The sequence below is a fragment of the Macrotis lagotis genome, chromosome 1, assembly GCF_037893015.1.
Source record: "Macrotis lagotis isolate mMagLag1 chromosome 1, bilby.v1.9.chrom.fasta, whole genome shotgun sequence".
NCBI classification, from domain to species: Eukaryota; Metazoa; Chordata; class Mammalia; order Peramelemorphia; family Peramelidae; genus Macrotis; species Macrotis lagotis.
The window spans coordinates 576,267,194-576,295,166 of record NC_133658.1 but is presented as its reverse complement, the minus strand read 5'-3'; the positions used below and the strand labels follow the sequence as shown (position 1 = coordinate 576,295,166).

General features: G+C 35.8%; 1 protein-coding gene across 1 annotated transcript; it reads right to left on the bottom strand.

Moving 5' to 3' along the window:
- Positions 1 to 11,905: 11,905 nt before the first annotated feature.
- Positions 11,906 to 26,690, bottom strand: LOC141507202 (cystatin-A-like). Its single transcript, XM_074214646.1, has 3 exons — positions 26,580 to 26,690; positions 14,865 to 14,966; positions 11,906 to 12,114 (listed from the first exon to the last, which is right to left on the bottom strand). Exons 1-3 carry the CDS (start codon positions 26,640 to 26,642, stop codon positions 11,995 to 11,997), a joined length of 285 nt encoding a protein of 94 aa, XP_074070747.1. The 5' UTR covers positions 26,643 to 26,690; the 3' UTR covers positions 11,906 to 11,994.
- Between the last annotated feature and the right edge of the window lie 1,283 nt (positions 26,691 to 27,973).

The following is a 27,973-nucleotide window of genomic DNA, read 5'->3' as shown; positions in this document are numbered from 1 at the left end:
AGGCAGGGAATATTCTAATTAGGTGAAGGGATTTTTGAATGATTGTTTGCCTTCTCCAGGATTTTAGCAGTTGTAATCAAGAAATGCTAAATATTAAAACCTTGGATGGAAAACGTATTGTGAAAAGTTGAATCATATCTTTGATTTATATAGCTGTATAATTTATGTGATTCTAGTCAGAATAGTATGAATTAAAGTCAAGAAGAACTAATTAAAATGAATGGTAGAACAGTATATTGAGGGAAAATGTGAGTTGTTTAGTGTAAGAGGTTCCAAAAGTACTGGAAAGAAAATCCAGACATAGAGACAATTGGGATTTTTTTTGGAACCATTTTTTAAGTATGGAAATTTGTAAAAGCATGTAGACAGAGGTTTGAGCAGCATTGACTTTGTATACAAAAGATGAATTTTGGGAACTTTGGAAAATGGTTTACAAATCATTGTAAGAAAAGAATAAATTATAGAACTAAAAGTCTATAGGGAGATATGTGTTTATATGAGGTTGGGGTGATTTAAAAATTGCCTTAAATTGCTGCTTTTTGCAATGTTTGGCAATGAATTGATTGGAAAAGTAATAAACTCTATTACAGTGAAAAGTTTGATATGAAAGCAATTGCTAGGTAAATGTTAATCTTATTATGTTATTATTGATTTTATAATGTGCTATTCTAAAGATACATGCAAATTGAATTAAGGGGTTTGTAAAAAAATGTTTGAGTTTGGATTCTGATGTTTTATGGCTTCTCCAGTGTCATGGGAGTCAGGACAGACTTGTGAATTATGTGTTCTTAAGCTTTAGAATAACTAAACAAGGGGAAGGTAATATTTTACACTGACTGTGATGTAGTTCATGTCTTTGGGGAAAATCTAGAGTGAGTGAGTAATGATAAACAGTAAAGGTAAGGAATTAGTACATATTACTTAGATATCTCAAATTCTGGGGAATCTCTAATACTCAGAACATAGAATGTTCTAATATTAAGAAATGTTGGTCAGTGAGGATAGAAAACTTTTATAAGTGAGAGCATTAAGAAGTTAGAATTGCACTAATAAAGATAAGCAGAATTTTCAAACTTTTTAGGCTTTGAAAAGAAAGTGATTTAAAGCTAGTTTGAATATGACTTTTGGAATTTAAGAGAAGTATAAAGAAAATCTTGTAGTTATAAGAAGGGATTTTTTTGGCAACAATTGGTCTTAAGAATTCTTAGTATTTTAAAGTTTTAAGGAGTAAAGAAAACATACATGTAATTGAAATATGCTGTGTACAATTAGTAAACTTTGTATAAGAACAATTTAAGCTATACTTTTGAAAACTTAATAATTGTTTTGTAATAACAAATTATGAATGAATTGAAGTTTCATCTATCACATTTGTAAAGATTTGTTATGAGGAAAAAAAACAAACAAACTAGAGAAAAACTTGCCAATGGGTTATAATTCTCAAAGTCTTTTTGGCCCAGAAAATTTGTGAAACACTTTGTTTTTTCACCTTTTGTTTATGAAAGGGAATACTGATATGTGAGATCAATGTAGCTTATTTGTTATCTGTTCAAAAGAGGAAATTATATATATAACTGTAACACTGTCTTGGGTAATAAGTGTACATTGGGCTTTTGTAATTATTATGTAAAACTAACATTGATAGAGGATCTTATTTTCTTTGAAAATAGAAGTGTATTTGGAAGAAGAGATAAAATAAGTTATAAAGCAAAAATTCAGAAGAGGTTTGTATGTAAAAAATACTTAATTAAAAGGTTAACTTTAAGAGAACTTGTTTTATGTTGCTTTAAGAGAATGAGATGTCAGCAAGTTTCATGTAGGTTAAGAATTTAATGTTTACAATATATCTTAACTGCAAGATACCCTTTTCAATGATGTTGAATAAATGTGAGGGGCTTTGGAAAATGATTAGAAAATTAAAAATTATGTAACCCTAATTAGATGACTTATCAATTAGTAAGATGTTGAAACATATGATCTGCTTTTGGAAATGTAAACTATTTTACTGTAACAATGTCAAAGCTGGAATTAATGATAGTTAATGAGGGAAATTATCAAAGGTCATAACTCTCTGGGTTCCCTGAAATTTTAAATGATGTGTTGGACCTTGCTCTAGATCTATAGGTCCAGGTATAAATGTAACAATGGAAATATTATTTTGTGAAATCTATTTCTTAATGTGTTACACATATTATAGTTTTGTTAAATTTAGAGACCTCAGACCCTGAATTCCCAAACTACATCCCCCACCCCTGTCACCAGGTCCCGTTTGTTCCCCCTTGGAATATTCCTTCACTGAATAGAAAGGGGAGAAGAAGGCAGCAAGAGGATGGTGGAAAATTGGCAGAAAAATTGTTATCCCAAAAACAGTAGAAAGAGAGACAGTAAAAACGCCTGCAGCAGGTTTTGAGTATCTCTGGGGTTTTGTTGCCACATTTTCAGAATGGGTAGAAGCTAATGAAACAGCCTTGGAAGTAGTTTAAAACAATTCTAAATGAGCCCCTCCCCATTTGACCTTCTGCTAGGAATCAGGTCAGACATTGGCCCTGTCTTTACAGCTAAAAACTCTCAAGGAATACTCCAGATGGTGGGAGAACTTGACTGCTTTTTGAATGTTTAGAAAGTAACCCTATTTAATGTATTCTGATGACACAGACACTCAGAGTAGATATATGTGATATATGTGTAAGGAAGGGAGCTGATTGATTGTGAGCCACCACCACCCCAATCTAAATTGTGAAGTGGGTTCATTTGGAGATCTAATTAGGTAAAACAACTATTTTAAATCACAGGACTTTTAATCAATTTTCTTTTTATATCAGATACCAGGAGGGTCAGAAAAATGGAAATGCTACTTGGTAAATGTCATGTTCTTGGAACCAAGGAAGTCAAGATGTCAGGTGGCTGGGATGGGCAGGCGAAGGGGCAGCTTCTCAGTATGGCTGAGGTTGGAACCTTTTGACTTGACTTCCCTGAAGTAACATTTGGATTATGTCTCACCTGGAACAATAAATTGAGCCTAAAACATTTGACTACCCACATGACCTCTGCCTGGACACTGATATTCAGTGCTTATAAGGGAATTTCCCTTTGATGTCCTGGATCTTTATGGCTACTAAGCAAAATAGAAAAAGAAGTTTTAGGTGAATTGGATACAATAGCCAGAGATAGATTAGGTGTGTTAGATGTGTGGCTCTGATACTTGCTAACAGCTACATGTTAAGATAGGAATTAAGTTTCTTTAATTTTCTTTAGAAGGATATTTAGGGAAAAAGAAAGGGAAATTTTTCAGATAATTACAGTTTTAAGGCCTAAATTAAGACAAGGTATATGAGTCAGATAAGTATATCAAGAAAAAAGAAAATCAATCATATATTTGGGAATATTTTGAAAAATTTTATTTTGGTTAAGGATGTTTTAGCCATTATTGTAATAAGAAGCAAAGGCTAAGATTGTTTTATTTTTAAACCATATGCTGGGTACTCTGAACTAAGATGATTGTAGAATGTGTGTTACAAGCTTAAGACAGTATGATAATTCTCATTGGGAGTTTGCTCATATAGTAAAACATTCATGAAGGTTTATTGAGTTAAAGTGAAGTATGTGCATCAGTATGGCAATAAGGCAAAATGTAAATTGCAATAATCTCAAAAATCTCATTGTCTTGTGATGAAAACATGTGTTTTGATCAGAGTAAAATGTTAAGCAGTTTCTTTGCAAGAAGACGAAGTCTCAACCAGTCACCTGAGCTGGAGAGGACTTTTTGGAACAGATCCAGAAGATGCAAAAGGACATCAAATGTCTCTAAGAGAGAAGAGAAGAGAAGAGAGGAGAGGAGAGGAGAGACATTGGACCAGTTCATTGGCACCATTTCTCGCCTATGTGTACATTGTTTATCTGTATTTCCCCCTGACTCTGGAAAATATGGCCTGCTAAAGGCTTTAAGGGGCTGAGCAACCATGAAAGAATTCACTTAGAAAACCAATTCTGAGCCAGAGGAGAGAAACATCAGTGGCATATGGCTAAGTCAGTTCAGGGTGACTAATGTTGATAACTGACTTCCAGGATATTTGCCTGGGGAGCAGCAAATATCTAGACACGTCCAGATTCAGGGTACATATATTCTGGACTATACAATTTAGAGAAAGGTGGGCTCAGACTCATGTGAGATTAATGATGGTATTTGGACCCCTTGTAAAGATGCACAAAAAGGGGACTTGTTAAGGTAAACAATGACTATGAGTTAATGTGGACTTGCATGGAAAATGAGGATGATGATCAGATGGACCAGTGATATGAGTCTATATTACAGAAATTTGAAGAAATCTCATTAAAATAAAGAGGAGGGATTGAATGGGATAAAGTCTGAGATTTTTTCAGTAGGATATTATAGATTAGAAATAGTTAAGATGTGTGTTAGGTCCCTTCTGCTCCTCCTCCCCTGACAAGCAATTTAATGTTACCTTGACTAGAATGTAAAGAGTAAACTGACCCTGTCTTATCTGGACTGAAGTCCAGATAAGTCCAGATGGTTCTACATTCCTTGTCCTGGAGGGGGAGAAACTGTCTCTGAATTATAGGCTTTTTCTTTAGAGGAATTTACCGGTATAGATTGTAAAGACCATATTCCTCACTAATGAGGATAGATCAGTGGGGGAGTGATGGTGGTGGAGTTGCTTTAGGATATATAGATTTTGGATTTCCTGCTCTTGCACCCCTTTCTCTCTCTCTCTCTCTCTCTCTCTCTCTCTCTCTCTCTCTCTCTCTCTCTCTCTGTTTAAGGTGGAGCAAGGGGTCCAATTTTCGAGAATTGAATAAACTTTTTTCTTCATACCTTGAGAAATCTCTGAGTTTTATTTTTATTTAAGTGGGTAATCTCATCCCACACAGGGGTATAGACAGGAGACTTCAAGTGCTTAAGACTTAAAGGGAAAGAGACCCCTCCACAGGTGGAATATGTGATTAGGAAAATATACATATTTGATCCAGGGTTTAAGAGACTCCTTTATTGAAAGGAAATCACATTTAATGAATACCTGTTCTGTCTACTTGGCCTGAGTGATGACATTGTTTTTAAGGTTTCTCTACTAGAGTTTTGGGTAGCACACTGAGAGTTTTTAGTTTTGTAACATTCTGCCGAAATTTGTACAGAATGGGAAGAATTAAATAAGTTGGATTGTTAAATTAGTTTGGGATTAAACTATTTTATGACTATCGTAACTTTTGCAAGGAGTTAAGTGGTTTGACCTTTGAGTTAAAGAAAAGTGGTTTTGTTTTACTAAGATGAGAAATACCTAGGTTATCAGGAATGATTACTGATTTCTTTTGGGGGGAAAGCTCTAATTGGTTTTAATGTTAAGCTTAATAATGCTAACCATTGTATTTTTATTTTGGATAGAGCTTTTGGAATGTGAGTGCTGTATTCTCTGTATAAGATATTCTGAAGTTTTTATCAAACTAAACTTGGGAAGTTTAGTTGTAATTGCATTGGGGGTTTACATGTGTCATATGTATGAAACTGGATTATGAGAATCTGGATGAAGAGACAAAAGTGTAAAGATCATTTGCTCTTGTTCTAAGGGAAATAAGTTGTTTAAATAAGAATATCATGACTAATGTATATTAACAATGTATACTAAATTTTAAAGAAGTCAACAAAGTGGACTTCGTGGTAACTGCAGACAGCTGATATGTAGGGCTGTGCCTGATGCTGTAAAGTAACTTATTGATGAATAAGATGTATCTATCAGTTATGTGATATTCTTTTGTAGCTGCAAAGAGATTCTATATGCAATATTTAGTAATTTAGTGTGAATATGTTATTCAAATACTGTATTGTCAAAGACTGGGATCAAAGCCTGTGATTGCTTTGAAAGGCAGTAAGGAAAATGGTTAAAAGTAAGATGCATTCTGGGATACGTCTGTGGGTTCATGAGTAATGTAATGATGGAAGGATTGCTTTGTACAATCTACTAATTTGTGTGTTACTCTTTTGCTGTTCTAATGAAATTAATAACGCATATTGGAAATTTCAAGCTACCAAAGATGTTTTAATGGTTTTAAAGAATTCTGAAAAGCAATTTGTATGTTAGGGGGCAGCTAGGTGGTGCAGAGGATAGAGCACTAGGCCCTGGAGTCAGGAAACCTGAGTTCAGATTTGGTCTCAGCTACTGAGTGATTGCTTAGCTCTGCGATTTTGGGCAAGTCAATTAACTCCAATTCCAATGCCAGGAATAACTATTTGTATGTTGAAGATGGCTAGTAGGTAAATAAGTTGATTTATAGAAGTTTCCAGCTATGTATGTGAATTGGGAATATTTTGGATTTGTATATATATATATATATATATATATATATATATATATATATATATATATATATATATATATATATATAATATATATATATATATTCCAAAGTGGTGGCTGTTTGCTTTGAAGTAAAAGCATTATGTAACATGGGAAAGATAAAGACAAGATAATTTGAGATTTCTCTGTGCAATCTCCTGGACAAAGGAGGCATTTATTTGTTGTAAGATACAACAGGCTAGAAGGTGGTTTCTCTAGGCTATGGGAATCTGATCTACCATCTTTATATACAGATTGAGTAGATATGAATTCAGACAAAGGGATGTCTCTGGTAAGAGATGAGATCTGTAGGGCCAGACATAGTTAGAATACCTGGTTTTAGCAAAGACCCAAGAAGGATACACAGAGTTTTAGGTAGGGGTTTCATTAATTGGGATTCCATAAAGATTATAATTGGAATTTAGTGAATTATATTCACTGGAAGTTCTAACTAGTTGAACTTCTAACTATGTAAAACAACTATTTTAGATCACTCATAGGACTTTTAATCAGTTTTCTCTTATGTCAGATACCAGGATGGTCAACAAAAGGAAATGCAACTGGATAAACGTCATGTTCTTGAAGCCAAGGAAGCCAATGAGCTAAAGATGTTAGGTGACAGGGTTGTGCAGGCAAAGGGGCGGCTTCTCAGTACGGCTGGGGTTGGATCCCTTTGACTTAATTTCCCCAAAATGACATTTGGATAATGTCTCACCTGGATGAATAAAACTGGCCTAAGATATTTGACTTACCAACATGACCTGCCTGGACACTGACATTCAGTACTGTTATCTATAAAGGAATTTTCCTTTAATGTCCTGGATCTTTATAGTTAGTTACCAAGCAAACCAAAAAAGAGGCAAATTGGATCAAATAGCCAGAGATGGGTTAGGTGTCTGGCTCTGACACCTGCTATCAGCTGCATGTTAAAGTGGGAAGTAAGTTTCCTGAGTTTTTTTGTTAGGGGGAGGTTATATTTAGGTAAGAAGAATGAGAAATTCATAGGATAATTACAGTTTCAAGTTCTAGTTTAAGGAAAGGAGTGTGAGTTAGATAAGTATACCAGGAAAAGGAAAATATGGGAATATTGGGAAAAAATTAATTTTGGTTAAGGATGTTTGAGTCATTACTGTAATGAGAGCAAAGGTTAACATTGTTTTATTTTATACCAGATGCTGGGTACTCTTAGAACAAAGATTTGGTGAATATATGTGTTACAAGCTTGAGTCAATGTGTCACTGGGAGTTTGCTTGTATAGTACAAACTAATGGATGTTTGTGTTTAAAGTTAAGTATGTGGGTCAATATAGCAATAAGGAAAAATGTAAATTGTAATAAGCTCCAGAATCTCATTGTTTTGCGATGGAAGCATGTGTTTTGATCTGAATAAGATGTTAAACAGTTTGTCTACCAGAAGACAAGGTCTCAACTAGTCACCTGAGCTGGAGAGGACTTTTTGGAACAGATTCAGAAGTTGCTGAAAGACACTGGATGCCCCCAAGGGAGAAGAGAAGAGAAGGAGAAGAGAGGAGAGATACTGGACCTGTTCATCTCCACCATCTTTCACCTATGGGCACATTGTTTATCTGTAACTCCCCCTTGACTCTGTAAATGTGACACCCCTATTTATGCCATTCTCCCTATGGAAAGGAGGAGGCGAGGCAGGGTGAAATGTTCTCCATTGCGAGAGAAAGAGGGAGATTACTGGGTGACATTATTATATCTACATGAATCTGTATATCCTATCTAGGGAGTGAGTCCTATCTCTAATTTAGACAACGGGGTGTTAGTAAAGGTGAGAGGAGAGTCTAGCTGGCAGAAGTAAATGCCCCATCTTTTGGTGTGGTTAACTGTTGGACTTTTGATAGTTCACAGCAGTTTGAGAATTGTCCTTGGGTGATGGTACCCTTGGGTCTAGCCTAGATTCTCAGTCCCTATCAGAGGTGCACTGTAGCACTGGATTCTGATACAGAGGAGAGAGAGACTCTGGTGGCATATGACTGGGTCAGTTCAGGGTGACCATTGTTTATAACTGTCTGGCCAGGATATTTGCCTGGGGAGTAGCAAATGTCTGGCCATGTCCAGGAGCAGGGCACATATATCCAGGACTGTACAACTCAGAGATAGGTGGCCTCAGACTCATGTAAGAATAATGATGGTACCTGGATCTCTAGTAAAGATGTGCAAAGTGGGGCATTTGTTAAGGGAAACTTTTATGAGTTAGTATTGACTTGCAAGGAAAGAGCAGAAATGGCCATTTGCAAGAAAAATAATTTAAGTAAAATCACTAGCTATTCTTGGGGCTGATCTTGTGGCTCAAAATGGGGAATTTAGTTTGATTAGTTTTGGAGCCAGGAAGACCTTTCTAAAGACATTTTTAATAAAAACTTGCAGTGGAAGGAGGTACAGCAACTTTGGAAATGTACCTATTATCATGATGATTATATGGCCTATTTAAGAGGGAAGTAAAGAAGAGGAACAGTATTATCCATTTGTTGGAAACATATTTCTGGAAGACCAACTAGCACTAGAGGGACATTATTGGATTTGTAAGACTACTGCCTACACCTGTTTGTACAAAGAATTGGTCAGGGAATTGTTATGTACACTTAAGGTGCTACTAGCTGGGCACAGGATGGGAGTTGGTGCTATGGAACCCCAGTATATATCCTGAATAGAGTAATAAGACTACAAGCTGTAGTGGAAAAATTACCAATCACACAGCTGAGGCCTTGGACTTACTGGCTGATCAAGCCTTGCTAACAAAAGACTCGATTATTCAACACAGATTGATATTAGAGTGCATTTTGGCAGAAGGAGGAGTCTGTGGTTAACTGAATTTATCAAATTGCTTTCTTTTTTTTTTGTTTTTGTTTTTAGGTTTTTGCAAGGCAAATGAGGTTAAGTGGCTTGCCCAAGGCCACACAGATAGGTAATCATTAAGTGTCTGAGACCAGATTTGAACCCAGGTACTCCTGATTCCAAGGCCAGTGCTTTATCCACTATGCCACCTAACCGCCCTCAAATTGCTTTCTAAAGGAGATAACCAGGGATATCAGATAGTTGGTACATGTTCCAATTCAAACCTAGACAAGCCCATTTAGTAACCTTTTGGATGAATGGGCTTGACTGGTCTCATGGTGGAAGCAATAGTACTTGGGTATTTTACTATTGGCTCTAAGTGGGCTAATCCTATTAGCCATGTGTATGTCTCCTCATGTATGATCTAGTTAATATAGCTCAAAATAGTACAAAATTCTATCAGCAAATTAGGACTAGTGTATGGCTCTAATAATTAAGAGGTAAAAATATTGATAGAAAAAGTCAGCAGTGCCATTGAAGATGAGGATTATGAATTAATTTGAGGAAGACAGTGCTGGTGAAGTGTGAAGACCAAGTAAGTATTTAAAGGAAAAGGGGGGAGTTTTAAGGAATGAAGGGTTTTGTTGGTCTTCACAGGGTGCTGAGGGAGGCCCATTTGAAATCTATTACAAAGGGGAAATGGCCCCAGTCAATCACAAAACTGGGAGAGTTCTCCTAATCCCATTAGAAAGATGACAAACTAGATTAGAATAACCTAGTCTTGACCTTTTCCTTTGCACATGCTCAAAGAGATGGAGCTGTTCTTGCTCATTAGTATAATGAGTAGGGTGGGGAAATATATAGGAACAAATGTATCAATTAGATTTATGACCCCAGCCTGTGGGTGGCTTGAAGGGGCAGGAACAAAGCCTTTCAAAGTGTATAAAGGAACTTGTATGTTGGGATTCATTCCCCCCCCCCCCACCATGAGAGAGGTTTGCCATTTTGTTAAGATATTTTAATAAAAACCATTTTAATCACTCTAGACTAAGTATTCTTGAGCCGTGTTTGGGTAGTGGTGTTATAAAGGATATTTTAAGTGTTCAAAATATCTCTTAGTGATAAGTAAATAAGAAAAAACCCCACCATCTTTTCCATTTTTTCTTGATTCACTAATTTAGGAGCTACAAGACAAAAAAACTATTAGCTCTCTCAGATTCGGGGTTACAAACAGGTGAGGAAGTTTTTCTATTAACAATCTTTATGCACCAACTATACAGAGAAATAACTGTGGCAAGTACTGGGGGAAAGACCATGTTTCAATAAGGAACAACCTCAAAAGAGATTCTTTACTTTCACAAATTTGAGAAAGGGTATAACCAGCATCTCACAGATGTCTGTGAGGATATGTTACAAAAGCCAGAATGTCTGTTCTTTTGTGACAACTCAAGAGATGCCAACCTGTTTTCTGGAAGGAGAGAGTTAAGACAAAGAAAAAGGTTACATAACTTTGAATGGGTTGATTGGGAGTCTGTGCTATTGTCTTTTGCCCAGGACATTAGTATAATGAGCAGGGTGGGGAAAAAAGTATGGGGGTGCATATATTAATCAGATTTGTGACCCCACATCATGATTGGCTCAAAGGGACAGGAATAAAGCCTTGAAAAGTGCATATAACATCTTGCATTTTAGGTTTTGGGGGGCCTTTCTCCCCCTGAGAGAGGTGTGCCTTTTTATGAATAAAAAACCATTTTAATCATTCTGGACTAAGTATTCACAAGCCATTTAAAACAATTCCTAAAAAGGCAGGGATATGCAACTTTTTATGATGAGAAAATCATAAAAATCATCTAGGTGGTAAATACTACTTAGTACAGGCAGCAGAGAATAGCTATCATTTCAACCTCAATAATTTTGGTCTGCCTTAAATAGATGTAGATATAAGAAAACAGCCATGAGGCTTCTACAGTAGAAGTAGCTTCTAGGAGCATGAGACTTGGAAACAGAGAAGAGAGTCAGTCTACAGAAAATAGACCCTGGATATCCAGCTGAGCCATGCATCCAGAGAAAAGCAATTTCTAGATCATATAGCACCAGGAGTCATGGGTTGGTTTTGCTGCATATGCATTGTACACATATACCTTCCTCACTACCACTCTAATTTTGAGTTCACTTTTCCCATTATCACTGTATTTGTAGGAGAGCAAAACCCAGATTATTTATGGCAGGATATGTGTTGGGGGGGGGGGAAGGGGAAATATCTGGCAACTAATATTCTTGCTATGCCATCTGAGTAAATGTCTTTGCTAATTGTTTCTGCTGAATGATGGTTAATGGGTACTGGAGATATAATGTTAGGGATGCAGCTCCATAGGGTTGCTCCAAACACCTGGGACAGCAGCCTTTAAAATCTGGGAACCCAAACCATATTGCAAGTTGGGAAAGGAGTACAGAAAGGGTGCCACACAAATTCACTTTGCAATTCTTTAGGGTTAACCTAAGGTTCCTTGACTATTTGAAAGTCAGTATCTGCTATAGGATGAGCTGAGATGTAAAATGATTTAAAGCAAATAATTTCAGAATTGATTAAAAATTTTTAATTGATATCTTTTGTTTTTATATCACTCTATTTCTGAACATATCTTTTCCCATTTTCTCTATCCAGTGAACCTTACCTTATAATAATGCATAGAGGAGTAAAAGAGGCAAGATTGACTAAAATTAATCAATATGTAATCCAAGTAAAAAAATCAACTCTTAGAAGATTCATGTTTAATTTTAATTGGGCTTATTGATACAGAATATTCAAGAAAGCATCAAAAGCATTCTGGATTATGCTTCTACAATTAATTCAGTTCATCATCCTTAGTTTTTCCAGTGTGGAAGTTCAACAGCTTTCGTGACTCATTTGCTTGAAGTGGTTCTATTATTTCCAAATGTGCATATTGATCATGTCCCATAAATACCTGCAAATAAAGAGAAGTAGGCAATTAGTCACATGGATTCCCACCACCTCTTAACTTCTCAAGAGTCATTGTATACCATTTCTGTTTTAGGTATGAGTTTTGACTAGATAACCTCTAATGTGAAGGTTTTATTTTTATTCTAACCTATTAATGAGTGTGTTCATGCTCTGAAAAATTATTCTAGCAGGAAGTAACAGAGAGATCACTTAGTTTTAGTTTTAAAAGCTAAAGGACTTGAGATTCACAAAAGTCTAAAGAACTACAGTAATATACAGATAGGCACCAGTACAATTTAGTTTGTAAGATCTCATATAGAAAGCTGGAAGAGTCTTTTGTCCAATCTATTCATTTTGTGGAAAGGTGCAGTGGGTTAGTCACTTATCCAGTGTTTATAAGCTACTTATAAGATGCAGTGGATAGAATGATGGGCTTGGAGATAGGACATTTCCTGTCTGCCTCAGTTTCCTCACCTGATTTCCTTAATCCCCAAGGTTGATTGTGAGGATTAAATAACATAACATTTACAAAGAATTTAACCTGGTGCCTTGGCAAAGAGTAGTTCTTTAATAAATACTTCTGCATCACATCCCAAATCCAGGCTTGTTCACAGCTGACTCCAGTTGTTAAGGACTTGGACTTTTGAATATCTAAACAATTTTTAATAACAGAATCAACTGCTGTTTTGAATTTGAACTGTGTCACTGTCCTAAAGATTAATTTATTTTAAGGGTTTTATTTTCTGAAATGTATAGAAAAAATCATTTGCCATGCAAAAAATATATACCCCCTTCTTTATTTTAACCCAAGCATTGTGGCCTTTGCATATCTTTTGCCTTCCTTCCAAAGTTTAGTTCCTTGATGGATAGATAGCCCTATTTTCTTACTGATCTGTTGTATTTTATTTCCCATCCCTTAGCACCAAAAACTAATATTTAGAAAAAAGAGAGTAATTGAAACCAAAATAAAGGCTAAGACTAGTTAGTGGTTTGGATTGGCAAGTAAGTCACATAACCACTATAGTCCCCAAATAACTCCCTAGGACCAACACCAAAATCAATATTTCGGTTCCAATCTGTGCTAGTAAGTCACTTAATCTCTCAAGGGGGAAATGTCTCTTATCTCATTTGTAAGGATCAAAATGGGAGAATATTTATGAAGGTCTTAGCAGCACATAGCTGAACCTTCAGTTCTTCCTTTGCTGCAGCAGATGTCCTACCTGGCTGATATGTCCTTTATAGCACCTTAATATAGCCTCTTTAACTCAACTTACATAGTTTTACTGCTGTACCTTAAATATAGAAATACTTGGATCCATCCTATCTATATTTCCTAGGTATCTCTAACCACAATCCTCAAAGTGACCAAGTTGTTCCCAGTTGTGTGTCTGTCCACTGCTGATTCTATTGAGGTTCTCTATGGTCATAAATTGCTCTTTAAATTATGCTGTAGTATAGAGAGTTCTGGGTTTGTATCTGGAGAGGGTTCATAGCCTCTTAAATTTACCAGTTGTATGATCCAAGGTAAGTCACTTAACCAGCTGAGGCCCCAAGAAACTCCTCTGAGTACTCAACAAAATCAATAGATGAGTTTACATTTGTGCTAGTAGAGAGGGTTCACAGACAGAATTTACTATGATAATAAACGTCCATCATGAATTCAGATAAAATGCCCCATATATATATATATATGTATATATATATATATACATATATATGTGTGTGTGTGTGTGTGTGTGTGTGTGTGTGTGTGTGTGTGTGTGTGTGTATAGGATTTGGAAAAAGTAAAAAGTACATCAGTAATTTTTGATAAGGTGATATTTGAAGTCCTGGGCACCAATGAAATTGCTTAGGGTTCATGGTGACCTGATTCTCACATTTTTGGGGCTCTGATATAAGACTAAGACAGAATACTTACTCTCCAACACATAATCTAGTTGTTGGATTCAGGACATAAACTTAGAAACCTTGTTTTGGAGACTATCATACCATGAAAGACTCTGTACTTTGGGAATTTTCTCACTTTTATCTTATATTTTACATGCAGGAAAACCTGAGACAAAGTATCAATACCCGAGACTTACTCTCTACCTGCAAGCATGCAAATCACAATCTTATGGGCTAACATTTTATTAGAGGAATCATAAAATCAAATGGAATTTCCCAAAGGAATAATCATGAGTATGTTAAGTATGTATGCAAATTCTCAGAGTCACAGTCTTAAACACGAGAGAGCTTTCCCTGATGGAAATTCATTTCTGTGAATCTTGTCTTGGCCTTATTTCTCTCCTGTTGCCTATCTATTCAAAGTGATGGGCTAGTGAGAGTCTTCATCATTCTCTTTTTTTCTTCCTCTCTCACTCCCCCTCAATTCACCATTCATTCTTTGGTTACCACATCTCAGGTTCAATATTAGTGTAAAACCTATCAGGTTAATTCTCCTCTTCTCCCCATGTTGACATAAATCTCTTCCCAAGACTCTTCCTCCTTTCTGTCTTCTTCACTTTATCTTGGTTTCCATGACATCATTATATTTCCCCTGAGATAGACATCATTTACTCCAGTTACTCAAATGGGAATTGGTAAACCTATCCCAAAACTTTCCATATATATATATATATGTATGTATATATATATATATATATATATATATGTATGTATATATATATATATATATATATATTCAAATAGAAAAAACTCTCAACAACAATTAAGTAGTGCATGTTAGAGTTAAATGATTTGTTGAACACTGACCTTTATGTAATACATGGTCCCAGCAACCACTTGAGTTTTGTAACTTACAGCTTCAAAGGTGTTACATTTTTTATTTATCTTTTCCTCAAACGATGGTTTTACCTTAAGAAATGAATGGAAAGTAATGAATTTAGTGGTTATCTGAAAGTAACATTAGTTTGATTTACTCAGTGGTCAATGCAATACTAGCAACAATGGAAACTTTAGTCAAATCCCCCCCCCCAATTTATTAAACAATTAATAAATGCTTTGGTGGCAGAAAATGTTTCATTTTTTATCTTTATCTTCCCAGATCTTAATAAATACTTTCTGAGCAATTCTACTGTATGACCCTGAGCTAAGTCATTGCACATCCTGAAATATTTTTCATGACCTCTGTCTTTTAGACTCCCTAGTTTCCTTCAATACTTAATTCAAATGTTATCTTTTGCATGAGTTCTTTTTCTAGTGCTCACAATTGTTTGTGCCTTTCCCTCTGAGGTTAATATGTATTTGCTGTTATATACCATACTGTATCTGTAAATGCCATTTTCCTTGTTAAAATATTGATAATGAATGCTTGCCTGCTTGCTTCACTCCTTTTGGCCTCAGTTTCCAGGTATTTGGATTAGATAACCTGAAAGTCCTTTAACATTCTCTGAGTAAAGCTAATAATGGACTCTTTAAAAATGTTAGAACTAGAAGCAGTCTTGTAAATCATTAAATCTAGCTCCTATGTTTTTTCACAAGGAAACTAATGCTCAGAGAAATAACGCATCCATGTTCACCTCAGTCTTTGTTCTTGACTAATAAAAGGATAATAAACATGTTCATGGCAGCTAATTGATTAGATTGAACATGGTAGTAAGGATGTGATTTTAATAGGCCCCCTGCTGCCTTTGAAGATACACTTACAGACACATTAGTACCCATATGCACGAACACATATGCAGACATGAGAAGCATTATGAACCAGTGGAGAGAAGACTGCTTGGCAGTCAAGAAGATCTGGGTTTAAATCTTGCCTCTGGTATATTGTAACTGCCATGGCCAAATCAGTGTTTCTTTCAGCACCCCATAAATTTCTAAAATATTATGCATGAGTTAGTGACTTGTATTGATGGAAGGAGTTTTTCATTCTAGGATTTTCACACACTAATGAAACCACAGTCTGGATTTTTAAAAATCATATAGATATTCATGTATACACATATGTGTATGTATGTGTGTGGATTTACATTCTTTCACTTAGGGAATATATACTAAGCCTCTATGATATCTAGGCACCATCTGAGGTGTTAGAGCCATGGTAAAGGAAGAGAATGTAAATATAAATATACAACTAAAACATTCTTATAAATCAGAAACTGTGGTAAGTGCTGGGGGTACAAATATGAGCAAGTAAGACAGCAAAGACAACACATAAATGCTGAAAAGTAGAAGTAGAGGGAGGGAGAAAGTTCATTCAATTGGCTGCAAGATGGATGGAGAGTGGAAGAGAAGTATAGGGAATGGATGGAGCCAGGAGAGAATGGCTGGGACCTCTCACAAAATGGTGGTCCAGACTAGGGAATCACCATTCAGTACTGTGGGCCTTATGATAAGAAATTGCTCCAGGATGAGATCACTGTTCAATAGGTAAAAGACAGAGAATGTGTTGATCTAGAAGTAAAGAGATAATAGTTGAAGTCTGAGGCTTGGAGAATACTGTAAAATTAAGGGACAGAAAAAAGTGAAATAAAAAAAGAGGATTAGATAGGAGAACCAGATAATGTAATGAAACAGAAACCAAATGGAGAGAATTTTGCTAGAGAGGAAATGATCCCACTGTCTTTTTTTTTAAGAGGTGTGAATTTATGGTTGCCATATGGTGAAAATCTTCTTGGAATTGATGTACTGATTAAATTTTTTCTTTTTTATTCTTTGTTATAGAGACTGCTTCCCTATATCAGGAAAGGAGTTGAAGTGAAATAAAGTTGATGGAAATGATAAAACACACTAGGTTTTAAGAGTGGTGATTATTTTGTTTAATAATGTATAGAGGTTAAAGAGAAGGAGGACCAATCCTGAATTGAAGATTAGAATGGCAAAAAGTCATGGTAGCCTAGAATAGTGAAGTCAGTATTAAAAGTGACTGATCAAAGAGTATGGAGTGGGTAGGGCAATAAGGAATTAATGAAATGGGAGAGGTTGAGTGATTAGATGTCCTATTGTGGGTGAAAAGCAGGTTCAGCAGGTATGGAGGAATAGATGAGGTGACATGGAAAGAAGATGAAATCCAAAAGGGGAAGGGTCTTCTTTGAGATTTGAAGGGTGGATCAATATCCAGGGATGAGGAAGTCCAGGGTGGGTCCTGCTAGGCTGTGCCAGTTATTTGCATGATGTTGAAGTAGGTACACATGCTTTGTTGGTAGGATCATGGGTCTAAAGCTGGAAGAAACCTCAGAGAGAGGTCATGTATTCCAACCTCTTCTTTTATATAAATGGGAAATTGAAGCAGAGGGGGTTAAAGGCTTTGACTTAAAAACATAGTTAGCTAGTGTCAGAGGTAGGATTTGAACCACATTTCCCAACTCCAGAATTGCCATGCTTTCTCATGTATCGCCATATGCTATTCAGGGGTCAAGTGTAAACTGTGAAATATATTGAATAATTTAGCAATCAGAACTTTGCTATTAAAAAATGAAGAGTTTGTTTAGCTGAAACTGACCCCTATTGGTTCTTTGTCTTGGTCATATTCATCTGTCAACCAACTATCTACTATCTGCTTCACTCAGTGCTCTGTAGATTTGACTTCATGAAAGAGACCCACAGATGATCATGAGAGAATCACAGGGTACTAGGAAGAACTGCTACACTTTAGTAATCGAACTAGGGGATTACCCAACTGTAGGTCCAACCTGTGCTGTAATCTTTAGTTAATTCTCACAGCTTCCTAATGGCTCATCAGGTGGCAGTCTTTTTAGGCAATTCATATTTAATGAACATTATTATTAATAAAATAGGAACCAACATTATTATTGATATTACACAGCATATCGACATTCAGTGTAATCCTGAAACTGAAACTGAAGTACTCTGGCTACATAATGGGACTCATTGGAAAAGAACCAGATGTTGGGAAAGAATTAAAGTAAAAGGAGACGAAAAGGGCAGAGGATGAGATGAATGATGTCATAGAAGCAATGAACATGAGCTTGGACAGAGTTCAAGATATAGTGGAGGAGAGAGAGGTCTGGTGTCCTGAGGTTCATGAGGTGAAGAAAAACAAAACGTGTGATATTTCTCAGGTAAACCTGACAGACATGGGCTGACTTGTACTTAGTTTCTGAAATATCTTTCACATTGCATTTCTCTTTTGATTGTTGCTGTGGTTAAAGAAAAGACGATTATTGCCTTACTATGTTTATTTCTACTAATCCTTTGTCTCTAAAGGTGCATCTTCCTTCCTAAGCCAAGATTTTCATATTCTTCTAAATTCATTAGCTTATCATTTCCTCTACTACAGCAATATTACAATCTTATATTGTTTAGTTATTTTAAGTAGTCTAAAACAATATTGATTAATATGTCTGACATAAGGATGTAGTTTCCCTATTTTTCTTTTATGATTAAATCTGTTTTAGTTTCAACTTTGAGATCACGATTACTACTCCTAATTATTTTACATAATACGCTCTACTCCTGATCTTTATTTTATGATTGTATGTATCTCTCACTTTTATAAAATTTCCCAAAAGCAATATATTGTTGAGTTCAAAATTTTAATCTATTATTTCCATTTTATGGGTGAAACCAGCCATTTTACATTCTGAATTATAATTAGCTGTTTATTTTCTCCTTTCTTTTTCATTACCTTCACCCTATTTCTATCCCTCCTGATTCCTCTGCTTCACTTCTACCCCTTACCTTGTCCTCCTATTCTTTAACCTATCCTCTTGCAAGAATTCCTCTTTTATTTTCTTCCCACTCTCTATCTCTTTTCCCTCTTAATTACCCTCTTAATTCTTTCTGAATTTAGAAGACTTAATATACATTATGCAGTATACTATATAAGTATATATGCATATATGTAGTATGCACTTTACTAGATTCCAGAACTACCAGTCCTCTTCCCCATCTAATTCCTCTGTATCTGTTTTCTTATCTCATTTGTATGAGATAATTACTCTTTTTACCTTATGGATATAGCATTGATTTTTAGAATCACATGATACTCAGCTTTACCCCAATCTTTCTTTCAAACTGCTCAATTATAATCATATACATATATATATATATATATATATATATATATATATATATATATATATGGTTTACTTTTCAACTATATAAGAAGTTAAGAACTTGTCATTATTGTAATTATTTATCCTTTCAATTAGTCTTTGATGTTTACCTTGTATTTTTCTTGGATCTTATATGTCAAATACCCTAAATTCAGGTCCTTTTCCAACAAAATACTGAAAGTCTGGCAGTTCATTGAATGTCCATTTTTTTTTATTCAGGAATATTTTCTAATTAGTTTTTTCACTATTTTTGCTTGGGTGTCATGGGGATACATCTTTAGTCCCATGCTTATGTTACCTTAAGAATGTTATTATATCTACATCACTGGTGGGTGGATAGAGAAGTTGGACATAGATTATCTTTGTTTCTGAGGATCCCAAGAGGACATAAAGGATTCTAGGCCCCTCTTAATTACTGGGGTGAATCTGGGTATAAAGTTTGACACCAATCTTCTAAGATTACTTGTGAATGCAGAGGAGCTGCAATACAGTGAAGGGAGGGTTGGGTTTAGAATTCAGCACTCCTTGCACAAACTAGCTTTGAAACATGATTTTGACAATTATAACCTGTGCGATTTTGAGCAAGTGATTTCGCCTTTTTGGCACTCAGTTTCCTAATATGAAAAGTTTAGATTAAGTGACTCTGAGGTGTTTTTAAGCTCTGAATCTAGAATCCTATATACGGGGAAAATAGTACCTCCAGAGAAGGTCCTAATTAAGAACCAGGTAGCTATAATCATTATACTGGTAAAGGTGGTGACCGTTAATTTTTTAAAAATAAAATAAAAATAAAATTTTTTTAAAAATAAAAATTGGAGAGGTTGAAATCTGTATCAGAGGAGTGACTATCCAAGTTACAGTCTTGCAAGAGTATTCAGTACCCACTGGCTTATCACTAACTCAAACACCTCAAGGCTACTACTGAAAGAACAAATCTCCCCACACTAGTCTGATCCAGACTAAATTTAAAGGATTAGACTGGAACTACACTGGCCTTGATTATGTAGAAAGTCAAATGGATATTTGCTTCACCACATTTAACTGCTCTTTAGTCAGGGCAATTAGTGAGGGCAGCCTCCCTGATGAGCCATGTGACTGTCTATTCTCATTGGAGAAGAGAAGCAAAGGAATAAAGCTTGCTTTATTCTTTCCTAATTTTTTTCATTTCGTTTCTTTTTTCCTTTGGTGTTTATGGATTTCTTAGAATCAGAGAATTTCAGCTTGCAAGTCATCTAGTCTAACATTCTCTTTTTACAGGTTAAGAAACTGAGGTCCAGAGAGTACAGTTCAGACAATAAGTGTCTATTATACACTTGCTATTTGCATGACCCTGTGTTAAGCTCTGGGAATACAAAAAAGGCTTCACTTCCCCCCAAAAGGGAAATTTAATTCAACATATTGTTATCATCATCATCATCATCATCATCACCATCATCATCATCATCAAACTCTCATTTTGCAAACTCTTATTTCTTTTGCTGAATTATAAGTTCCTATATCTGAATTTTAGTTGTTATATAAAAATTCAGTATGTGTCAATATTTAAATTCATCTACAATTAGCGTGAGCAGCAGAAGACCTAGATGAATAGAAGACAAGAGATTTCCAAGTTCCTTAGGCATAGAAACATATGAGTGGTCTTTAACACCTTACGATTGAAACTGTTTAAGATTCAATTTTGCTTGATAATTTATGAATCTCTGTGGAGATTCTCTCCAAAGTGCAGATCAAAACCAAATATTCATCTTTGTCCATTCCTCTTATTCACAGATGAAGTACCCATTCTTCTTGATTTCTGTTTAAAAAACAACTAAACATGCAGGTCATCCATAAGTTACCCTTCACTTTTCCTACAAGAGTGACTGTTGTAGTCTATTTTGGGAATTAGAGGCTTTCATAGAAGAGAATGCTGAACAAGAATGCTTAAAATGGTCGATTTTTATTTTAGAAGTATTTTGATACTTACCTCAGACAAAGTAAGGCTTGAAGTAGACTTGAGATAACCAGGGACATGAGGAGAGGAGAGGGAATCAAGGGTAGATAGTTACAGAGAAGAGAATATATCATTGTCTCAATCCCTGGAGTTTCAGAGATGCAACCAGGACTGATTGTCCAGAGTAGGGTTGCTGGACCTTGGATGAAGACCATCAGGCCATGACAGTAAGGAGGGAGTTGAGAATTCTGAGAAAGGCTGCTTTCTGAAACTGGCACATTCATACTACAATCAGCTGCCATTATCCCAAGGCATAGGGGTTTCTCAATTCTGATGTCTGAACCAGAGATGCTTAATACAGAAGAAATCACTCATTTGAGATGACTGAGGGGAAACGGAATGGGATGGATTGTGGATTGCCTACAGAAACTACATCCTAAATGTTAGAGATTAAGGAGAGGCTGAGATAAAATCAAGGAATGTCTTCCTCTCTTCCACTGTCAAAAATGTGGTGCGGATATTCTCAGCATAAAAGACTCTAATGTATCCTTCCTCATATACAATATTTAGAAAATGAATAGGACAGAGGTGGCAGGAAGGAGGATGAGTGTATGCCTAGAACAGAGGCAGCCTTTCTGCACCATGTAGCTTTTGTGGCCCCCCACAGAGTCTTTTTGGACTACACTGGCCATGGTCAAATATCTCTTGGTCAAACATACCCTTTGTATCATTTCTGTGTAATTTTTCTTTGGTATTGTACCAAATGGTGAATGCCCACCCCTTCCCAGGAAATGCTTTTCTATTCTTCCTGAGTGACCTTTAGCTCTAATTATTTGGAATTATTGGCATAATATATTCTATAATGCAAACTTATGTGTATCATTAGAATAGAAGTGTTAAGAGAATGTTCACTGATTCAGGACACTAATTGGGCTTATTTAAAGATTGTTTAATTTCCAAAATTCATCCTACTATCCTTTTTTTCTCGCCCTATTCTGTTCTGGACCTGGTTCATCATCCATCTCCAATGCCTGTTAGAGATGGATATACTGATAGACCAACTCTATAGTCTGCCTATCCATTTGACTATATATTATAGTTTATTCAGTGGATAATCTTCATCCACTTGTGTTTTTTTCTTGTGATTGTGGATTACTAAGACTGCAAGTATTCCAGGGTTTGATGCAATCTGCACTGCACCACAAACAGGAGTATCTGGCGGATCTTACCATCTTTAGATAATCCCCTTTCTAACTGAATATCTTTCTTGATAGTGGCATATTGTATTGGCAGCTGTTAACTCAAGTCAACATTCAAGTTTATTATTATTATTATTATTATGTAAGTCACATTAGAGAATCTAAAATGTGCAAGGTCTTTCAATGTCTCATAATTTATTTCTGTTCCCTGAACTCATAAAGGTAAATTTGGGAGCTGTTACAGGGACATTTGGGCAAATACTCCTTTTGCTTAAATGAAAAATTAGGCTTTAAAAATATTTTCAGGTCAATTTCTCATATGAAATGGTCTCTTTACCTTTTGGGAGGGCAAGTACTTAATGTTTCTCAATAACTAGCACAGTGCTTTGCATATAAGAAGACTCTTAATGCTGAGCAAATGAAACAATCTCTGGCTATCATGAATCTGCAATTGTTTATGGTGAGACTGATTGAATGATCTTAGAAACATTCAGATCTGTTTCAAGTACACTGTTGCTGTTGTTGTACTATAATCATGAGTACACGTAGCTGGACTTACAGACCACTAGACTGGTTATTCATCTCTGACTCTGGCAGCAAAGGATATTTCCAATTGAATTTCATAACTTCAACTTAAAATATTGAGAAATATCTTCAACATCCCCTATCAAAGCTCTTGACAAGCAACTTGCCATGGTGGATAGCACTCAGGACTTGAACGCAGGAAGACTGCATTCAAATCCTGCCTCAGACTCCAGACTCTTTGTCCACAAACATGCTTCCAGCATGAAACTGGATCATAATTTGAAGCAAGTAGTCTGTTTATAGGTTCTCTGCACTAATTGTTTTTTTGCATATTCCCTGCAGAATTTCATTCATTGCCCCCAGTAAAATGTAAGGATAGTAATAATGGCCTACATTTGATCCCTGATTGATGGTCACTAAAGGCTTACCAGGTATTATCTCATTTGATTCTCATAAGGATCTTGAGATTCATAGCATATGTGTTATATTTCTCATTTTTCTGTAAGGCAGCTTCCATTCAATCCATTCAAGCAGTATGTAATGTCCTAGAGATATTGGGAAGAAGACTTCCCCTTGAATGAGATCATTCTCTCTCTCTCTCTCTCTCTCTCTCTCTCTCTCTCTCTCTCACTCTCACTTGTTTAAGCTGAGATATCTTTGCTCTCTGATGAAGTTCATTCTATATGTGAATTTTTGGTATATTTTGAAACTTTTCAAATTTTCATTTGATGTCTTGCTTAGCTAAATGGATTTACTTGCTGTTTACTATTATGATAATCTTTTGTGTAACCAATACATAGTGGGCCTGCACTAAGTTGGTGAGTGTAAGCTAAGGGTCTTGAGCTTTGCCCTTAACTGTGAGCAGGGAAGTGACATTCTTTCTGAACTTAGATTCCTACATATAAACCAGAGATTTTTAAGGAAAGTATGCAGTTGGATATAATTCCATTCTAGTACCTCTTGGGGAGATAAGAGCTCCCCACCTTAGAAATATTCCAGAGACCTACATAGTGCTTCCTCCCAGCCTTCCTGTAGTCACAACCCTTTTCTACAAAAGGCTTCAGATCCTAAGTACCCATGACAATTCAGAAGTTGCATCTAGACATCTCATGTGGACATATGAGGAAAATGAGGACCAAATGAATTCAAACTCAAGGTCAAAGATAGTAGATGGCCAAGTTGAGTCTAGAATCCACATCTCTGGATTTTCAGTTTAGTGCTCTTTCCCCTTTAGCATATAAATTCCAATCATATATGTGAGTTGGAAATCACAGTCCACTTTCACCACAACTGTTAGTCCAGGAATTCCCTTATCTTCAGTCAAACTCAGCATCCAAATGAAGAAAAGAGCTCAGAGGTCATCTAGTTCAACCTCCTTATTTTTTTTGTTTTTCTTTTTTGTAGGGCAATGGGGTTAAGTGACTACCCCAAGGTAACACAGCTAAGCAATTATTAAGTGTCTGAAGTCACATTTGAACTCTTGTATTCCTGACTCCAGGGCCCATGCTCTATCCACTGCTGCACCACCTGGCCACCCTCAACTTTCTTATTTTTAAAGTGTAGAAACTTGAGGCCCAGTGGGCTTAAGGACTTTGCTTTGAGGTCACAAAGGGAGAAAAATTACATAGGCCTACCCCCTGCCTGGTTATTTAGTCATAACTAATGAAATGAAACATTCCCTTTCTATATTCTTTCCTTCTGCCTGTATTTATGCTAAACTTCTATCTGTAGGTTACAACTTCGAAACACAAACAGTTTTTAATCTTGTCATTAAGATTAAAATTATCAATACCAGAACCTAATTTATTGCTTGGAAAGTCTCTATATGTTGACTTTTTAGTCAGAGATCATTAGTCTCTTTTGTAACATGGCTTTTTTGTATATCATTTTGACCTTAAAAAACAAACAAGGTTATTCTAGTGGTTTCAAAATCATGTCAATCAAATTGCTAATGATTCTACAATTTATTTATGCATTGATTTTACCAAATAAAATTAGAAAACTATCCTCAGAAACTTAGGTAATAATAAAAGACCCAAAAAACTAGAAAGGCCCTTAGAGATTCCTATTCTATCTAACCTCTCCATTTTATAGATTCAACAACAGAACTGGGATTAGATGCTGGTTCTAAAATATTAAATATCACATGATTAAAAAGATCTGAGTAGAAGCAATAGCTTGTTTCATTATATAGCATTTATATTTCCCCCCCATCATAAAACCATTCTTTTCTTTTTTTCTTTGTATATTTTTAGTCTGATAAATCAATGACTTCTTAGGAGTATCATATGTATACTTAAATCTTCTAAGTGGTTTAAATTAATTGACAACCAAAAGGATTGTTAATGATTTAAAATAGAACAAACTCTCATTTTTTCAGTCATCATTTTATCCATGAACTAAACCAAATTATCTGTTTCTATTTATTTCATATAGTACAGAACACTATGTAAATTAATTCTCTGCTGATAGGAGGAATTTTCCATATTTTCTAAAATTTATATTTGCTACATATAGCCATTCTCCAGGTTACCTTCAATATGCAAAGAAACACATATTTTATCTTTTAAATTGATGCCTTTTGTTTTTACATTTTCCCCCAGATCTATCTTTTCTTTCGCTCCTCCCCAGCGAGGCATTGTGTGCAAGAGAGTTTTTTTTTTTAAATGGGGGAAAAAACAAAAACCAACCAACATATCTTGACAGTCTAGGATACATTCTATACCTATAGTCCCTCAACTCTGCAAAGAAGAGAAGGAAGTGTCTTCTCTACTCTTTACTGAGACCAGGCTTGGTTATAATAATTATACAGTAGTTTTTTTTGTCCTTTCCTTTTCAACTTATTGAATCATGAATTTTGAGTTGGAAAAGATATCAGGGACCACCTAATACAATCCTCTCATTTTATATTTAAGGAAAACTAAGATCCAAGGAGATTAAATGAGTAACAAAGATCAAACTGATGTTTTGTCCTTTATTTTCAAAGAAGAACAAGACATCAGGGAGGTGATGTCATGACAAGCACATGATTTGGATTTGAGTGACAAAGTCTGGGCTAAGTCATCAAGCTCACTTTCTCCTCCAGAGCCTTCTGGGTCCAATGGCCAGATATGAATCAGGATGACTGGAGATGGTCCTGGATGTGATGCAATCAGGGTTAAGTGACTTACCCAAGGTCACACTACTAATAAGTGGCAAGTGTCTGAGGTTGGATTCAAACTCCCATCCTCCTGACTCCAAGGCCAGTGCTCTATTCACTGTGCCACCTAGCTGCCCTCCCAAGATGATAGTAAGATTCAGATGGAAGGATTTGAATCCACTTTCCCTGACTTCTAATTCAGTGCTCTTATCCCTGTACCAGATTCACAATGTTATAACCAACTTGTAAGCTCTTTTTCTAGTTTCTGCTTACTTTGCCTTATCTCCTATGAATCTTCCCATGCTTCTCTAAATTCTTCATACTCATTATTTCTTATGGCATATGAATGTTCTATTTCATTTACGAATCATGTTTTTTAGCTATTTAGCTATTTTTTTAGCTATATTTTTAGCTATTCCCCAAATCAATTACCATCTGACTGTATTTCCAGTTCCTTGATTCCACAAGTAATGGGTTGGATAAATGATGATGAGAACATCATAGAGATGAGAGACAAACTTAAAAACTTGTTCTTTGAAAAGACTAATACAATTGACAGAGAGAGAGAGAGAGAGAGAGAGAGAGAGAGAGAGAGAGCTTGACAATCAAACTATCAGAACCCATTATTTTCTTTCATAGAATGCAGCATCTCACCTCATCAACAATCTTCTGGATTTCTGGAGTTGCAGGTTTAGCGTCACTTAAGCCTCCTAACATGATTTTGGTAGTGGCTGCTTAGCAGAAACAGATGCTGGAACTGAAGTGATGAAATGAATGAGAAGGTCATTCATCCTGACATCAGTTTTAAAGGGAGGCAGGCTCCTCTTACCTCGAAGCAGTGCAGGGGTATATTATAAGAAACATTGCTTCCTTGGCTGTAAATTGACTTATTGCTCACTTGTTATTATGTGTTAACTTATGAACTTAAAAGTCTTGTTATATAATAAGGTAAGTAGATGTCCCACAAAATCCTTTTTTAAAGTAGGTAAGGAGAAACAACCCCTCTGTTCTTAGAGTGAATGGTTCAGTCCAGGGAGGACTTTTTTAAAATTACTAATTAAACAAAAGGGGCGTGTCTAGTTTATGTTGATGGTAACACTCAAAGTTCCAAACACATTTTTTCAGCTATACTTGTCTATTTTTAATAATGAGAAATGTTCTTCTCTCTCACTCCCTTTTCCAAGGATGAGGTGAGACCTTGACCTTGAATGTTTCTCCAAAAAACTGATATTCTATGTGCTTATGAGGAAAGGCCTTTATTTTAGAGTTTTTAAGATGGGTTTTATGGCCTAGTATTTAAATTTACAAGAAATCAAGCAGAGTGGCTCTTTCAACATATGAGAAACTATGTGGAATTCCTTTTAGGGCAGGGACTAAAGCTTATAATTTTGTATATCTCTCCTCTCCATCCTCTAATAATGTTTAGTATATAGAAGTAGCTGGATAGACTTTGTTTTTGTTTTTTTGCAAGGCAATGGGGTTAAGTGACTTGCCCAAGGTCTCACAGCCAAGTAATTAAGTGTCTGAGGCTGAATTTGAACTCAGATCTTCCTGACTCCAGGGCCGGTGCTCTATCCACTGTACCACCTAGCTGCCCCTACTTGGTACACTTTGAATCTAACATTCAATAATTGTAATTAATCAATCAATTTTATTAATCACCTACTATGTGCCAGACAAGGTGTTAGGGACAGGAAAACAGAAAAAGATGAATTAGTTCCTTCTTTCAAAAATTTACATTCTATTAGGACAGAGAAGTGCATATATTAATATTTTTAGAGTAGATTTAAAGAGGATAATTTCAAATAAAACCGAAGTCATTAAATACAAAGTAGCTGAGTTGGAGGGCACCAGAAGTTGGCGGGAATCTGGAATGACTTCATGTAGAAGGTGATGTTGAAGAAAAAGAGGGATTCTCTGAGAGGGCTGTGAAGGAGTAGAGAATAGGAATAAGTGACTGGTTCATAGCTGGGGAATGGGATGGGAAATAAAGAGAATAGGTGAGGTCAGTTTGATTGGAATGGCAAGTGAATGAAGAGTCCATGCAA

Excerpts from the sequence above, each read along its gene's own strand:
- LOC141507202 (XM_074214646.1), bottom strand. The coding sequence starts at position 26,642 with ATGTTAGGAGGCTTAAGTGACGCTAAACCTGCAACTCCAGAAATCCAG. Across the intron at positions 14,967-26,579 it reads TCCAGAAGATTGTTGATGAG|GTAAAACCATCGTTTGAGGA; the intron begins GTGAGATGCTGC and ends TCATTTCTTAAG. Across the intron at positions 12,115-14,864 it reads GGACCATGTATTACATAAAG|GTATTTATGGGACATGATCA; the intron begins GTCAGTGTTCAA and ends CTTTATTTGCAG.